At 37.4% G+C, this 18,174-nt stretch overlaps 1 protein-coding gene across 1 annotated transcript in view; it reads left to right on the forward strand.

The window, feature by feature from the left end:
• The window catches only part of CDKAL1 (CDK5 regulatory subunit associated protein 1 like 1), a 377,883-nt gene that overhangs the window by 268,028 nt on the left and 91,681 nt on the right, over positions 1–18,174 (forward strand). The window contains exon 12 of the mRNA XM_054284911.1: positions 5,622–5,802. Within this exon, the coding sequence (XP_054140886.1) occupies positions 5,622–5,802 (181 nt within the window). The remainder of the gene's footprint in view (positions 1–5,621; positions 5,803–18,174) is intronic.

Raw genomic sequence — 18,174 nt, forward strand, 5'->3', positions numbered from 1 at the left:
AAGCAACTTAAATACCTTCATGTGCAGTATCAACCTAGTTACCTTTTTTGCTTTAATTTAGCCAAACTGAGGTGAAGCAGAACTGATTTGTGAGACAAACTGGAATTGTCTTACACAGTAATAGAGAACATATTGACATTTGAAATAAGATAATTTCCTATATAATTCCTACATAAATTCTCCTGAATAATAATGTTCATGATATATATATAGCTGCATTTTAATAAGGTGCCTTACCAAAGTATAGTTTATATCTGGACATAAGGCCCAGTATGTTATCATTTAAGAGACTTTACACAGAAGTGTTTATGACATACCTATTGTCATTAAACCAAGGTACTTTCCAGTTTTACTCCATGTGTAAATCAGTTCAGCAGTTGACATGAGGATTCAAAAGAACTTGTTTTTCTGACACAGAGGTTCTGAACTCACACATCCTGGACTACTTTTAAACACATGTGGAAAAGATTACTAAGAAAAACATTTTCAGTGGATATCCATTTATTAGATGCCTGTTCATCCATTGTGTAATTTAGGGTAAATCATAAATGGGAGAGGATGAAGAAATGCATAATTATGTTCAGGTTTAGTCCCCCAACTCCAGACACAACTTAGGAGTATATTGTCCTGTGCTGCATTCATAGTCCATGGAGAGAGAGAGAGAGAGCGGCACTGGGGGATTTCAGAACAGAAACAGGCTGAATTCCTTTCTCAGAGTATGGGGATTTTTCCATGGCTTAATCCTCAGGTTAATCTCCATCTAGCCAAGAGAGAAGCGGGGTGAAGTTTCCTGTTGTTCCTAGACGGTGCTTCCAGCTGAGCAGTCTGTTTCTCTTGTGCTAGCTCCAGTTGGTGTGACTCCTCAGTGTGCCATTAAAGTTGAAGTCAGAAATCCCACAAGACTAGGCCTGATGGAGAAAAGAGAAAGAGGGGGTGAAAAGGGCTTCTGGAAGACTGTGTGTGGTCACTGGGAAGATGCAAACACATCCTTCAGCTCCAACACAAAATGACACATTGAGATGCCTGTTAGGCTCTGTAAATATACTTGAAATACCAACTCAGATACCTTCAAATTATTTCATCCATTAACCCCATTTCACATTCTCTGAATAGGCTTGTACTGCAGAAGCACTCTAAAATATAAAATAATGTATGATGCTGAAATAACATTTCAGAGTAGACTAGTTTTATTTTCATAAAAATTAAGGTTTTTTCCTAACATTTTTTTTCATTGCAAATTTCTAATTGATGAATCAAGAAGTTGCTATGTCATCACACTTTTTGTTTTATTTTAATTACTATAGATTACACAGGGTGTTCTCATACCCTTCTGTAAGACTACAGTGTTTTCTTTTCATTCATATTGCTACTTATTCTAATCCATTATTTTTATTCTATAATCCAGTATTTTGTTAAACTGTAAGGGGTAGAGGTAGCTGGTCTTGCTTAAGAGCGAGTTGGTGGCTTTAAGTAATTTCTGGATTTAAGTGTTAATTGCTGAAATGGAAGTGGGAAGAATATGTGATCATGCAAAAGAATTTCAAGTGGTCATGTGAGTAGCTGAAGGTGACAATTTTAGCTGCTTTACATAATTTCTTCCCGGAACGTGGATTTGGTTTGTAATGGTTGTTGCTAAAGGAAATGTTTTCTGTAGCTAAAACCACATGAAATAGTCCATGTAACAAGTAAATCCTAGCCATTTTCACAATTTTGCTGCTGCTTTTCTGAGAAGTATTGCTCTGTGGGAGTGGTGGTGGGGGGGAGGGAGTGGTCTTACTGTTTTATTTTTGTCAGCTTTTATCCCTTTTATCATCTTTCTAAGTCACTTGTCCATGACTTGACTTCTAGGCATCAGTGAATTCCTTGGGTCTGATTTTTCTCTCTGACCCTAGAGACTGACTTGGTTCCTCTTTAGGCAGAGGGCAAAATGTTGCTTTTCTTCTGTATTCTTTCAAACACATCTTGTTCTTCCTTTCTGTGAGGTTTGGATACCTGTGCTGTCAGCACTTGCTCATGGGTGTGTTGGCCCTTACATCATCACACTAAAACAGATGTGTCTTCCCTGTAAGATGAAGTATTTCCTTCTTTTTTGGGTATTCAGAATTGCCCAGGATGATGGGGTTTGCATTGCTGGTCTAGTTCAGAATAGCAAAACATCAGTCTGCTTGAGTAGAGGGAAGGGATTTATATATATAGAGGGACACAGGGAAGAAAATAAGTATTAGGGCTGTTTTATCTTATACATGGTTTTAATAATTCCTCTAATTCATCTTGTTCTGAAATTCCACAGTTTTATTGTAAAGCATATCAGCTGAGAGTCAACATATTGTAGAGCTTCTATCCTACACCCTAAAACCCATTTGTAGAAACTGAATAGTTAGGCTAACTGTAAATGAGTTCGTGTAATAAATGTTACAGGGGATGTTCAGCAGTGTTTTCTTTGTTTGCTTCAGAATAGATAAGCAGCATTTGATGTAAAACAATAATAATATTGGCTGATGCACAAGAACTTGTTTTTATGTGATTTGGGATCATATTTCATAGATGGAGCAATTTTTAAGCATCATCTGAATCAAAGTAATAAAGAGTTTTGTGCTGCTTTCTTTCAGGCTGTCAGAGAAAAGGTCACTTTAATTTTCAAGTGTGTAGTGTTTTATATTCTTCCATAATGATATCTTTTTCCCCACTTTTTTCATTAAGAAATTATGTTTCACATGTGGAACTAATTGTACATATTTTTGTTCATCACTGCTTTGAGAAGTCTTTAAGAGCTTGATTTTTGTCATTTTGGACTTTGAGTGAAATCTCATGCTTTTCTCCCCTTTTAAAACTGCTTGTTAAACAATATAATCAGCAGTGATATAAAAATTCACTATGCAATGTCATATTTTGGGCAGTTACACTGGATTGAATTGTAATTAATTGCTGCTGCTGAATACACCATGGTCCTTATTCTCTTTTTGTATCCAGGCTTTTCTTTGTGTGTAATAATTCCATCCAGGAAGAAATCTAATTACTAAGATAATTAACACCTTATCAGCAAATGGAGTTCAGACATTTGTAGAGTTTATGAATTTTTAAAATATGTAATTTCCTTTTAACTAAATGACAACTGGTGTTATGGAGAAAAAGAGCATATTTTATTGTATCTAGCTTGATTGGACCTTATAATTCATGTTGCTATAGAAACAACCAGGCCTTTATAAAGGATGGTATTACTACTACCATTGGTAATAAATGCTTTGACTGTTGCCAATAGTGTCATTAAAATGGATAAAATAACTTCATTATGATGGTTTTTTCAAATGTAGTGAATGTTCTGAGAAATGGCAGCTGATGTTAGGTGGCATTGGTTTATAAAGTAATGTATAAAAAGAAAGCACTTTCTTCCATGAGCTTACTACTGCTACACAAGATATTTGTGGTATGAACAAAATCATGTTGCGAGGTGTGGTGCTGCTCTCTTCACTCAGTCCTTAAAGATAAGGAATTCTATTGTTACTTGATATCAAGCAGCAGTTCATGTCTTGATGTTTGTCAGTCTTGGGAAAGCAGCGGTGACTGAGGGTGCTGAGCCATCAGCTCTGGGGATTTCTGCTCTTCTGCACAACATCCAGACTGTGCTTCCCACTTAGGGTTGTTGGATCTGGTGCTTGAAAATGTTCAGTTTTATAGCGGTTTTAATTTGTTGTTCAAATGCCATCTTTTAACTCAGCTCAGATGATGGAGTCTGAATTTGTGAATTCAAAAAGGAATTGATAGAATTTGGTTTCTTTGCTGGGGATTTTTCATAAGGAAAAGGTGAAAGAAGATTCTAATAATAGATGATAAATTCCTGTGCTGCTACCTATATGTCCAGACACATGCTAAAAGGAGGGCAAGGCATTAATATAAGCTCATTGCCTACACTTGCAGGAAAAAAAAATAAGTTTGGGGGGAAAAAAATCACAAAACATATTTACTACCATGTACAATTTGTCTGAAGGCTGGTCTGGTAGATATAAGCTATGGTCTAATATTGCACCTAATAAAATTAATAAGAACAATATTCTCTGCTTCCCTTTTTTGGCATCTTTTGCCAACAGGTTTTCCTTTTTCAGTACAACTCATTGTTTCAGGAAGCTTTTCTTTCAGGAATTTTTTCTTTCAGTTATTCAGAATCAAGTTTCTTCACTCACTATAGTCACAGCATTTTTTTCTCCTATGGTGATGTAGTTCCTAATAAGAAATTATAGTTTTCTTTGGCTGTTTGAATGTTTTATAAATGTAATTTGGATTGGACTGACATTCACAGTTCTGCGTTGCCTTAACCGGAGGAGGGGAATGGAAACCTTCCATCCATTTCTTTAGGTTAGAGACAGTCTTGGATATCCCTTCTTAACCTCAAGTGTGAACTTTGCTTGTGACAGTTGTCTTTATGCCATTCACCCCTAAAACAATGTCTTTCAGCTGTTCTGTTCCCTTGCCTGTGGCCTATATACGAGCTGTAGTATTATTTAGATTGGAAGGGACCTCTGGAAGACATCTCATCTACTCCCCCTCCTTGAAACAGGGCCAGTTCCAAGTTAGATACCACCAATATTTGTATAGAATTCTTCCTTTACTCCAATATTTTCTGCAGTTTATCATTGTTACTGGTGATGTGGGGTGAACTCTGCATTGTGGAAGCAGTTTCATCTGTGTCAAGAGGGAGCACTGAGCACTATGTGTTTCTGCCTCTCTCCAGAGGATGCTTATCATTATTCCCACTGTACACAAAGCTCAGTCTGGGTGCAGGCCTTGATGGCTGCTCCAGTGTCTACTGGGGAAAGTGTTCATGGCATGTTCCCACCATGTCCAGGATGGTGGTAGTGGCACAATTTCAACTGGAGCCCCCTAACTTCACCCTCTCCTGTGCATCCTTCTGTGCCTGTGGGCTGTCTCTGTCAGCTGTGCTGCCTTAACCTGGTGTGTGTGAGGGATCTGCATATTCAGTCCAAGGGGAATGGTTAGGAAATGTTGCCCTTCCTTAAATAACAAGAGAACTGAGTGCCTGTGCATGTGAACTTAAGTATTTTGTTTTCCTTTTAAAGCAAGGCATAGGCTGATGTTTTAGAATACTGAGTTAATTTTTAAGTTATGACTAAAGATGTATTTTTGGCTCCTGAGCCAATTTTGTTAAATTTGCTAGGTGATATGGCATGCCAGCCCCTCTTTCAGATACCCTGTTCTACTTTGATAGCAGCCTTATAAAACATTAAATAGTTGACATTTTCTAGTGACTGAGTCTCAAAAGGTTTGCATTTTATGGATTAAGCAATCAGAATTCAAGGAGTAACAAGATGTGCTGATTACCTCTAATTTTGATTGAAGGAAGAGTTGATCCAGATGTTTTCGCTCTTCTGTCACAAACCTAATCCAGTATTTGCTGCAGTATCTTCTATTACTGTGCTCTCAGCTGTGCACCAGATGCATTTCTCATTACCAAATAATGGGGTTAAAATCTTTTTTTCACCCAAGATCCTTGTCGGTCTCAATTTCTGAAGATAAAGTTGAGGGTTATATGTCTATGTACACTAGCTTTTAAGGAGCAAGACTTCTACTTGTCCTCAGTTTAGTGTTTCTTTCTACTTCCTTTACAGAGTGCCTGGAATAACAATTGCTACAGACATCATCTGTGGATTTCCAGGAGAGACAGATGAAGATTTTCAAGAAACTATGAAACTTGTAGAACTGTACAGGTTTCCAAGCTTGTTTATTAATCAATTCTACCCACGTCCAGGAACCCCAGCTGCAAAAATGCCTCAAGTTCCAGCTGCAGTGGTAAGGTGCATTTTCAGATGGCTTTAATACATAAAGCATGTACGTAAAAATGTACATTTTCTGCAGAACTGTGCCACATTCAAGTGAAGGATTTTTTCAGCCTGGTAAGGGAAATGATGCTAGGTTAGACCACTGAATGTGTTTTCATATATAAATGACTGTTCAGATTGTGAGGAAGGATAATACTGTGGTTACACTGAAGATCTTGTCTGCTTTCTATCAAGTTTGGGGTGAATGACTACCAAGAGTAGTAGCTGATTGTTTACACATAGTAATATTTTCCATTTTAAGACTTCTGTGACTCCAGCATTCTCAAGCTTATCATGAATAATTATACAAAGAATTAATAACAGTGATAGTCTCTGATTTAGTTGTCAAATATTAAATTCACAGTCCACTTTCTTGAGACTGTCCTTATGCACTGCTCCTTTACTTCCTTCAGCCTGCAGGTTAAAGGCCATTAGTTAAATTCCTTCCTTCCTTCCTTCCTTCCTTCCTTCCTTCCTTCCTTCCTTCCTTCCTTCCTTCCTCCCTCCCTCCCTCCCTCCCTCCCTCCCTCTGAAGAGTCTCATCTTAAGTTCCAAACTGTTTTTATAAAGAAGGTACATGGCTATTGATTGTATTTTGCTAGATATAAATAGCTATTTATAAGCAATAATGATAGCAATCATATCAGAAGGTATGGTTTGATTTATTTCAAAAAAATTGAATTTGTTATTTTTGTAATCTGAATCTCAAAACCGGAAAGTATACAAGATTGATGCCTGTAGTAATTCAACACATTACTGTATCATTTTTGTGGGCATAAATAACATTTATATTTCCTTTCAATGTAAGAATGAAAGTCAGCCAGCAATGTAAATCAATTTAAATGAAAAACCTATTTCTTTCAATTTATGCGTCCTGGTACACCAACACAAAGTCAAAGCAATATATTGGAACTTGTATTCCTTTGCTTATGTGTCTGAAAGCTAAACAAAGTATCTCTGTTTACTCTCAGTATGTACCATGAATTCCACAGGATGTGTCAGCTGCTGGAGACATAAAATAAGATTATATCTGGCTTCTTCAGTTTGCTGTTTAACATAGTGAGCTTGAGCAATTTATTCATTTATTATAGACTATTTCATAAAGGGAAATTCTAAGTTTTCAAATGTAAATGCCTGCTGTTGAAGTTGTCTCCTTAGTGTAACCAACTCACATGGTTGCATTATTTGTCTTAGTCTTGAAGGCTTTTTAGATATTTTGATACATGAAAAAAGGTTCAGAAATGTGATTTTTGGAGGGTAGGAAGTTTAAAAATCAAAACATTGGTTTGTGTTTCAGGTTTGTATTCCTATGCACAAGTTCTTAAGCACGCCATTTTCACAGGAGATGCAGAGAGTTTAAGTTAATTTACTCACTTCTGTTTAACTGGGTACTTATGGGAAGACAATCTGTGAAGAGATAAATTATTAAAAGAACATTAGCTGTTCTGTAGTTAGAAGTATTACTTGGAAAATGGTAATTGTCAATTTAACCCAGTTTTACATTCTTTCTTCTTATTTGTAGCACTAGTACTTATTGCTTTCAGTGAAATAGAACCTTCAAAGAAGATGGGGCCTCTAATCCAGGGCTGATGAAAATCTGTAATTAATAGATTTTGTTTCTCTTTTTTCTTTTTTTTCTCCTTGTAGTCCTTCAAAAATCCTGTGTTATGAGATCCTTTGTTCTTTTATCTCTTAGTAGAAATGGAGAGCAACTAGTCAAACAGAGCAGGAAGAGCTTGTGCTAATCTCCTATGTTTTATATTCACATTACTTCTAGACAGCAGCTGATGGTCTTTCCTGCATTACCAGAAATGGACAGGCATTTTATTTGTTATTTCTTGTTCAGAGTAATTTATGTTTCTCTGCTAGGAAAAGGAAAGTAGCACACAACCATCCACGTTATGCACTCTGACCCTTTCATCTTTTAATGAAATATTATCCACATTAATGAATGCATTTTATTGCATTTGCATGGGGTAAGAAATAGCACATGCACTGGACACAGCTGGTCTGTGCAAGAGCCTCAGTGTGCACTGGATCACCAGGCTGCACTTGGGGGCTTGGGGCTTCCACGAGTGTTCATGACAGTATCCACTGCAGTGGATCTGTTGGTAGCATTTCTTTATGGGAAAAGAATTTTGTCTGTACAGATGTTTTTTAAACATCTGTTTAAAAACAGATGTTGAATCAGTGAGCAAGTTATTTGACAACTTATTCTTCTTTTCTTCTTTTTTATTTTTTTCTGAAGGCTGACTGTATTTGCTGGGTTATTTCAGTTTTTATATACTTCTGCAGTGGACAAATCCATTGCTAGTTGCAAACTGCTCCACTTTAGTGAATTCCTCTTCAGCAACTCTGACTCAAGATGGCTTTGGTGATTCTGCCAAAGTATCACAGCTGCAATAATAACATACTTGTGTCAGTTTCTTTTAGATTAGCTTTTTTTGGAAGACTTTACCACTTCTAGAGACAATCTGTAGAGTATGAAGTATAGTAATATTTAGTACTTCTATATTTTTAGTGGATGGTTTTGATGATGATCTTAAATATAATTGCCTTTTGGGAGAAAATCCTCATTTAAGATTATCTGAATAGAAAAAACAATCAGTAGGTCAACATGGAATCATCCCTTCACATAGATAATTTATCACTGAAAGCCTTACAGGCACCAATATTTTGCTAGAAGGGCAGATGACACTAATCCAGATGGACATTTCTGCCACCATAAATTCAGAAAAGACAGCAAAGGCTGCAGGCTTTTCTTATTTCTCCTGGAGAAAAAATGTCCATGGAGAATCAGACATCTGTCTGAATGGTCTCATCATTTAATAACCATCAATTAGATTATGCTTACAACAAACACTCTTTCCAGTTTAGAGAAAAGTCAAAACAGACCTAGGCATGATTTTTTTTTTAAGAAGCAATTATGGTAATGCTGAGTCATGTGCATGGTAAATGAGCCAAGATGTTGTCCAGAACTTTAACGCTACCCAATTGTTTTTTCTTTCCTTTGCCCCCATTTTTTCCATGCACTATTTCAGATATGAGTCTGGATGCTCCTTATGTCCAGTGGGTTGAAAATTCTCACTCTGAAATGTGTTAATGATAAAATGCTATTTTTGCTGCTATTATTGTTATTATGTATCTGAATTTCTCAATTTCCTTGCTGTGTTTGCTTGTAAAAGTGATAATGCTGATAACTGCATAACTCAAATTACAGATTCTAGTTAAACTAGAACATGACTCAGATGTGTCTGGTAGGGAACTCATATTTAGCTGCATTGCAAAGGATCAGAATAATTCTAAGTGTGAAAGTTACTTTTTTTCTCTAAAATGAAGAGCATGTAATACCTTACATTTTTGATAACTTCTCTGATCTTTATTTTTTCAAGTTATTACTCATGTGGGGACTTTTCTCTGTCCTTGTGATTTGGTCCATCACAATTTCTGAAACATTAAGGGAGATTATCATCTCAGGATCAGCTTGACTTCTGTCACTTGGAAAATACATTAGAAAATAGCCATTTTGAAAATAAGTATCTTAGCAAGGTAGAATTACCTGAGAATAGGAGATAGTAGCTGTTTTGAGAGCAGTACTGTGACTGCAGCTTCATGATTACACTGCTATCAACTGCAGTGTGGATTCTAATTTTTCTGTACATATTTTTAATAGTGTAAGAAATTCAGTTTCAATTATATATTCACTTTCTCTTTCCTTTTCTCTTTCTTTATTTCACCAGATAATGACATTGCTTCAAGCTAGAAAATTGTGTCAGTCAACTATTGAACGTTTCCTTTAATTCCTCTGAAGTGTCTTATTAATTTTTTCTCTCTGTATTAGTTGTATTAAGCACTATGCTTACTATACTGAGGTGAATAACAAATTCACTTCCTAACTGTCCTGGTTTTGGCTGGAATAGAGTTAATTTTCTTCCTAGTAGCTGGTATGGTGCTGTGTTTTGGATTTAATATGAGAATCATGTTGATACCACTACATGATATTTCTGGTTGTTGTTAAATAGTGTTTACAGCAAGTCAAGGACTTCTCAGCTCCTCATGCCCTGGCAGCAAGAAGGCTGGAGGGGCACAAGGAGCTGGGAGGCTGCACAGCTGGGGCAGTTGCCCCAAGCTGGCCAAAAGAGTATTCCATACCATGTGGTGTCATGCTGAGTATACAGAGCTGGCCAGAGGCAGCTGCTGCAGGTGCTCAGTCACCCTGAAGAGTTAGAAAACTAACACACTGTCAGTATACTCACCATTATTAGGAGAAATTAATATCAGTGATCAGGTCTTGTATACCTCTCCATTTAATCAAACCATTACTTAGATCTGTTCTTGTACACCTAATGCACTAAGAGATTTTTTCCATAAAGATAGCATAATACAATATACACCTCACTGCTGTCTGCCAGACAAGTTGTATTTGATCATCTCTGTGGGAGCAGAAATTTTGTGGCCTTTATTCTATAATGGTTTCTTATGTTTCTTAGGCTCCTTTACTTTTACTTCCCTCTAGGACATCTCCAAGAAGTTTCGTGGCACCCTTTCATAACTGGGTGGCTGCAGATCCACCATATCTCTCTTCGATTAGAATTCTGCAAGGCCCTAGAAAGAGGCATTCTTGAGTGCCAGTATGATAGAGTGTGATGTTTGCCTCCTTTGCTGGATGGATGGATATAGGTTTGTAGTTCTGAATCTCTGCATACAAGCAGCTGAATCTTCTGTGGAAGCTCAGGTGCTCTTACCTATTCAAAAGGCATGATTTTCCAAATGTTGCCAAACTGTCCCAGCCTCACTGAAAAATAACCACTCACTCCTGTGTCAGGCAATATTAGCTGTCCTCTGCTTCAGCATTTTTTAACTTCAGATGTCTGGGTAGCAAATGGAATAGCATTGCTTGTGCAAGGGGCACCTTTAGCTGTGTTCAGAGCTCCAAAGGAAAGGAGCACAAGTGGACATTGTAGATGTCCCATCAAAGAAAAGGCTGGTAAGGTACCTGTTAAGCAGACAGTGAGGAAGGATGACAAGTGAGGACCACTCTTGCCTTTGAGCATATGTTTCAGGCTTTAGGTGGGTAGTGATGGGGCACAAGGTGCTTGGGGAGGCCAGGGTCAGAGCTAAAGCAAGGAAAGAATTCATCTGCTGTCCAATATGGATTTAGAAATAACTTGACAAGGTTTCATGTGATACATGACAAAAGCAATGGCACTGTTAAGCACTTGAAGGTTGAGAGAGTGCAGCCTCAGGTGGACTTGATTAGTTAATGTGATTTAAATGCCCAGACAGGAAGGTACCATCTCCTTTCTAATTCTCACAGACATAGCAGAATCAGTAATACTTCTTGCATCAGAGTAATGGTGGCCAATCCAAAGATTATGCAATGGGACATTCTTCTAAAGTTAAAGAGAAATGCTGTGGAGATCATAAGGTGGGAGAAAATAAAAGTAAGTAAAAAAAAGAAACAATGCCACTTATTCAGCAGTACTGTTACTCCAGGGTATCATCACTATGATCTCCCCTGTTAAGTGCTGTGACTAACTGGAATTACACGCCCCAGGAATTGGATGCAGCTGTGATAACTGCTCCTGCTGTATCAAAGGTTCTTGGCCCCTGACACACATCTCCCCTCCCCAGCACATGCAACAATGCATGGTGTAACATGCAGAATGTTCTTCATGTGTAAGAGAAGCCAAGACTGATTAATGTCTGAGTTTGCTGAACCTCTGTACTACAATTTGTTCTTCAGCAGTGCACTTTTATTTGCTGTTTGCTGTTCTGCTAGAATAAAAACCTGAGTGAATATTTTCATGACAACTTTGGGACCAGGGAGTTAAAATGTGAAGGCTGGAGGGAAATGTGGAGCATGAAGAAAAAACCAATATATAGTTCTTCATATTTATCACTGAACTGCAGTAGTATTCCAAGCTAACATTTTCCATCAAGTTGCTTTCTAGTAGTTTTATTTACATCCATGTTCCCTTGTGATTTTTATGAGAACAACATGTGAGGTACTGCAGAAAGCCCTACAAACCATTGATAGCTATGAATTCTCTCATCTGCAAACGCAGTTATTCTTTGATGGGTTTTATTTTGATTGGTGTGTCTGTTGGTTAGTGCCATATCAATGTTGGTTCCTTTTGTTACCTTCTAGATGCTTAGAAATAGTTTTGGATTACTTCCTTCCTGGTTTTTTTTTCCAGTAACTCTATAAAGTGGTTGACCTATGAAAGCCTGGTTCTTCCTTTCCTCTGTTTAGAAGATGGCCAAAACATTTGACTGCTTTTATGCTGTATCTTTAAATCTACTCCAGTATGTAGCCAGAACTTCAGTTTTTTGCAATGAATTCAAAGGAGCATAATTACCTGTGAATAGGGGTTTTGCGGTTAGACAAAACTACTAAACAGAATTTTATAAGTGTTTAAAGCCATTTGATTTTAGAGCTAGAACCAGCTCAAGCTCAAACCACCTTCAGTTATATGACCAGGCGCTCAAATGAAAATATGTTTTTGTTGTTATGGGAGACAGTTGAGCTGGTAGGTTTTAAAATAGGTTGAACCCTTTTTGAGAGCTATAAATGGTCTGCCTGTGGAGCTGCTGAAAATTGAGTTCATAGCTGAATCTGGGGAATGGGTTAAATTGAACAGTAACAGCTGGGCAGTGCAGAGTCAGACCCCTGAGAAAGGACCAAAGTATTTTTACTCTAGCTTGGAGCTGTGGCTCTTAAATCTTACACCGGTGTAAAATAGAAGTCTTGTGCTTTCAAGGAGCACAACTGTGTTGCTTGAGAAAACAAGTCAAAATTCAAAGCAGGATTGGAAATGCACTTAGGAAGCCAGCTTAGTTGGTGTTCTACTTTTTTTTTTTTTTTTTTTTTTTTTTTTTTTTTTTTTTTTTTTTTTACAGGAGAAACTGGTTGGAATGAAAATTACCAACAGCTTCCTCACAAACTTTATACAAATCCAAGTTGAAAATTAGACCATCTTAAAGTAAAGCACAAAGCACAACTCTGAGTTCAGTCTAGGCCATGTTGTTAAGAAAAGTAATTGGAAAACAAAATAAAATAAAATATGGAGAATATACATAAGGAGAAAGAAGGGGAGTTCTTCCTGAACTTCATTGTCAGGCCAGAAATAGTTACAGAATTTGCAAGAATAATGAAACTGCTGTTAACATCATGCAACTTTGGGGACTGATGCTTACAGCCATGTGCAGAACACATGTTGTATGAAAAAATAACTTTGGAAAGTGTAGTCCTCCAAGATTTGTAGTGGCCATGAGCATTCATTGCCCATCCTCCTTCCCCTGTGAGTCTGAAAACCTTGATGGAATTGTGAGATTTTTAGTTGCAAGGAAGCTGAAATAGCACCAGGGGTTTTGAACGCCACATGCTCCTGAGCTGAATAGTAGGAAAAGAAGATACTCTCAGAGATAAGGTAGAATAGCCTTTGATTTTATTAGAGAAAACAGTTTTATCTCCAATCTACTCTTTATTCTGCTGTCCTGGTTATTGGCTCATAATGAAGTGGAAGAATCGTGGAAGAAGTCTTAACTGTGCCTTTTTGTAATTTTTGTAATTTTTGCTTGAATTACATTTATGTAACTTATGTAAAACTGAAACAAAATGCTCTTTTTCAGTTTGGAATTTTAATTCACTTTAAAATCCAGACTGCTCAGACCTAAAAACAGTGCCAGCAGCTGTAGTAATTAGTAACAACTTATTCCCTGAAACTGAATGTAGGCATCAGAACAGAAAATTTTCAAAATTCCAGACTTCTTCAAATGAGAATGTGGTTTAGGTGTAATTTTTTATAACTTAACACAGACAGCAAATTAATTTGTTTCATTGAGGCAACTAAGCTTGTCCATCATTTGCAAATAATGTAACATTTATGCTGGCCCATACAACATACTTTGGAATGAAAGGACACTGAAATATCCTGAGGTGGGTTCTTGGTGACCCTTTCTTGAACTTCATCTTGTCTTTGATAATCCAAGTGAACTCCCTCAAAGCCATCACAGTCAGTGAGGACAGTGAGTGCTCTGGAACTTTTATCTTCCGCTGTTTTCATTGCTCTGCTTGCACCTCTGGTCATTGGGCTAAAACTCTTGGAACCTGGAATTCCTGAAAACCTGGAAGTAGAGTGGAGGACTGAATAATAGATGAAGATAAAGCAATGAGAACAGTTTTTATGTGTCTAGTGAATTCGTGTGTTGTAGGTGGTCTCTCTCATATAGCAAGCACCTGAGCACTGCTCCTTGCAGTTTGTACCACACTGTACCTTCTTCAGCACTTCTCTTTCTGTTCTTCTTATAAGGCTGGAAAACTTGGTGCTTTCAAGGCTGCTTGTGTGTGGTACAGCACACAGATAACCTCACCAGACTGTAAAAAGGAAAAGAGTGCCCTGCTGACAGGTTTGTCCTGGGCTTATGTATGTCCTGGGCTTAACATATCTATAGATACAGATACACAGATATTTTAAAATAACACGTCATTACGAAGCTGTAGTTTGCAGTTCATTCTGGTTTATATGGTTGTGTAACTGGCTGCAATAACTGTATTCAAAACCAGTCTATCCCTCATGACCAATCACTTTATTTCTGATTTAGTGTCAATCTGATTTGAAATATGGCTGATACCACAGGCCAAGATTCAGCTAGATATTTTGGTCGACAAATTGTTTTGACCTAAGCAGTCTTCCTAAACAGTTATAGGAAGTACCCACCTCATATATAGACTGTGAAATTTCTACGTGAATTTCAGATATAAAAAACTATCAGAAGTGAGACAGAGCATTTAACAAACTATACCAAATTTGTGGACCCTCAAAATGAGCAGTGCTGCAAGGCTTTTCCTGAAATTAATAATTGTTTTGTAAAAGTCTTCAGAATAAATTTTGCATAATTTATAGAATCACAGAATTGTAAAATATCCTGAGTTGGAAGGTTATTGAGTCCAACTTCTGGCCTTGTGCAGGACATCACAAGGATCACACCCAGTGCCTGAGAGCATTATCCAAATGTGTCTTGAGCTCTGTCAGGCTTGGTGCTGTGACCTCTTCCCTGGGGAGCCTGTTCCAGTGCCCAGCCACTCTCTGGGTGAAGAACCTTTTCCTGATATCCAACCTAAACCTGCTCTGACTCAGTGTCATTTCCTCAAGTCCTGCCACTGGTCACCACAGAGAAGGGAGCAGTGTCTGTCCCTCCTCTTCCCCTCACAAGGAAGCTGTAACTGCAATGAGGGCTCCCTGCTGTCTCCTCTTCTCCAGGCTGAACAGACCAAGTGCCCTCAGCTGCTCCTCACAGGGCTTCCCCTCAAGGCCCTTCTCCATCTCCATGGACCTCCTTTGGACACTCTCTAACAGTTTAATGTCCTTTTTACATTGTGGCACCAAAACTGTCGCCAGCACTCGAGGTGAGGCTGCCCCAGCCCAGAGCAGAGGGGACAATCCCCTCCCTTGCCCACTGGCCATGCTGTGCCTGATGCCCCCAGGACAGGGCTGGCCCTCCTGGCTGCCAGGGCACTGCTGGCTCAGATTCACCTTGACATTGACCAGGACCTCCTCATCCCTTTGCACAGTGCTGCTCTCCAGCCTCTCATTCTTCAATCCCTACATCCAGGTGTGCCTCATCCCAGGTGCATTTGCCCTTGTTAAATTTCATATGATTGGTGATTGCCTATCTCTCTAATAAAAAGTGACAGGAATAGCAAGCTTTAATCATAAGATAAATTAAAATGTCTCAAATTTACCAGAAGGAATAAAATTCAGCAACATTTGTGAAATATATGTGTTTGAAGTGTCTGTATTACATAGCTAATATATGGGAGGTAAGAAGGAGGAAATTGCAATGCGCATTATTTAATTGAAAATGTATCTTTCAACAAATTATTTTCACATAGGTTGACAGATGTTCTTATGAAGATCCTAGCTGTTTTTTGAAAATCTCTGTAATTTTCCATAAATCAGAATCTCTACATAAAATGTAAAATAGACTAAACCATAATAATTTGTGTTGCTATAATCCTGAAGACAGTATTCCTTTAATGTTTGCAATCATTTTATAGTATTAATCATCAGTAAAGCTGTGTGAAGTTTTATATATTTTGCTCTTTTAGACAATAAACTAAATTTATTTCATTTTATTAAAATAAAATAAATAGACAAATATTGCATGGAGGCATAGAACCATGATATATATTTTTTAAAGAATCATTTTGTGTAAAAAAAAAAGTATACAGAATATGAATTATCTACAGTTCTGTTGTTAATTGGAGCTGGGAAGAAAAGTCCACTATCCTGTAACATTGAGGTGAACTGCTGAATAACACACTATACACTAAATGATATTTTCTATGCATGGATCAAAAATTATTAGAATGTTATTTATTAAAGCAAGCTGAATATATGTGTGGGTCAGTGGCTGAAGCAGAGCAGTGAGTAAACATAGTAATAACATAGTAATAACATAGTAATTCAGGTAGGTTAGGTCAAAAGACCCGAAATTATCTTCTGTGCTTCATTATAGATGGGATCAGAAAGACAGGAATAATGTCAGTAGAGGTGAGGTAGGGATAGGAAGCAGAGAAGTTGTCAGGCCTGTGTTGTCACTTCTGTTCTTTCAGAGCTTACAGGGCATGGATACAAGTGCAGAAAGAACACCAGGTATGATTTTATCAAGAAATCTGGCTGGGGCACAATGTTTTTTTCAGGATCATTTCTGAGAGGGTGATGCATTGAATAACAGAGGTCAAAGAGAATGGTTCAGTGGTTTCTGATCACTTTTTTAAAAGCTGTTTTGCAGACCAAAAAGCAATCTGCAAACTTTGATAACATGGTGGTTCCAGTGGCTTGTCTCATATCTCTGTTGTGGTTATAGGTACACAGATTTAATACTTTATGGATTGAATCTCCAAGAAAGGCTTTTAAATGTACCTTGGTTGGAGTAGTTGCTATCTCCCTCTCTGGTGTTTTGCCAAGTAATTCTGTGGAGATTAAAGTTAGTCCAGGGGGTGTCTTTGGGCAGGGTGCTACCTGCTTCCTTCTAATTTATAAAAGTTCTGAGTTTGGAACTGCCCCATGCCTTTGTAGTTTTGAGATCACAGATGTAACATAAGGGAAAAGAAAGACACAGCTCTTTTACTGATCAGAAAATGGATGTTACTGAAGTCAGAGAATGCCATAACACAAAACGTGTTAGAAAGTGCTGGTTCAGAAAAGAAAGATCCAATCTCATGGTTTTGTGGGTGTCTGTGTTTCTGGAGCCTCTGTGCTTTCAGTTATACTGGGGAGGGAAACTGTGAAAATACTTGAAAAGTTGCTTCATTTTTCTCCCAAAGTGTATTAAAATTGTAGTTATATTTTTCCCTGATTCACTAAGTTTAATATGACTTTAAATTAGGTAATTCATTAGATACTACAGAAGGAGCTAAAGTGGTTTTCCAGACTTGTTTGAAAGAAAAACTGAATATTGCTGTTGGTTTTTAGCATGCTCAAGGATAGGGGTGGGATGCTTTATAAACTCTAAATTAAATAAAGTTCCTGTGGTAAAATAAATTTGTTTTTTAATTCTGATCAGCAGTATGTAAAAGAGAAATGGGGGAGATGATTGGTTAGTGAGGGAACAGAATGAAATAAAGACATTTATCTGATTGCCTTGACACATGTTGTTATTCACTGTACTCATGAAGAGTATTTGAACAGAAACAGATACATGTTCTTGTTACTGAAGGCAGCCCTGTGTATTGGAATGATTTTAAATCGTGTGAGCAAGAAAACAAAGACAAGAGAACTTTGCTGGCAATATATTGATGCTGAGACTTTCTGTGGAAATGCTGGAATCTGCAGATCTGCCACAGTATAAGGCTGGAATTACTAAGAACTTTGAAGGTGAAAATAGGCTTTAGAAAATGAAAGTTGAGTCTAAAGGAAAGCAGTAATACCTTCATATTGGGAGTAATTTTGTCCCTTTTATTCCTAGATGAAAACCTGAGAATATTCAATTTAAGTAGCTTCCAAGTAATCTATAAAATAAATACCTCAGTGATATTGTAGTTCTCCTTCACAATAAACATTGCAGACCTATGGCACCATGCTTGAAAAGAAAACAAACAAGTTTTGGGCTACATTAAAATCATCTGAAAGACAGGTAATTATCACCTGAATATGAAAAGAGGATCACAAGATAAGTGCAATATACATGTGTGAGCCTACAGTGTTTAGTATTTGTTATAACTATTCCATTTGTAAAATTATTTTTCTAAAGTATATTCTGATTATAAAAATTTATTATTAGGATAGCCCTACTTTTACTCTATTTTCACACCATTATTATAAAAAAAATAAAA

The sequence above is a fragment of the Melozone crissalis genome, unplaced genomic scaffold (genome assembly GCF_028551555.1).
Source record: "Melozone crissalis strain CALT ecotype California unplaced genomic scaffold, PUWL_Pcris_2 ptg000042l_1, whole genome shotgun sequence".
NCBI lineage: Eukaryota > Metazoa > Chordata > Aves > Passeriformes > Passerellidae > Melozone > Melozone crissalis.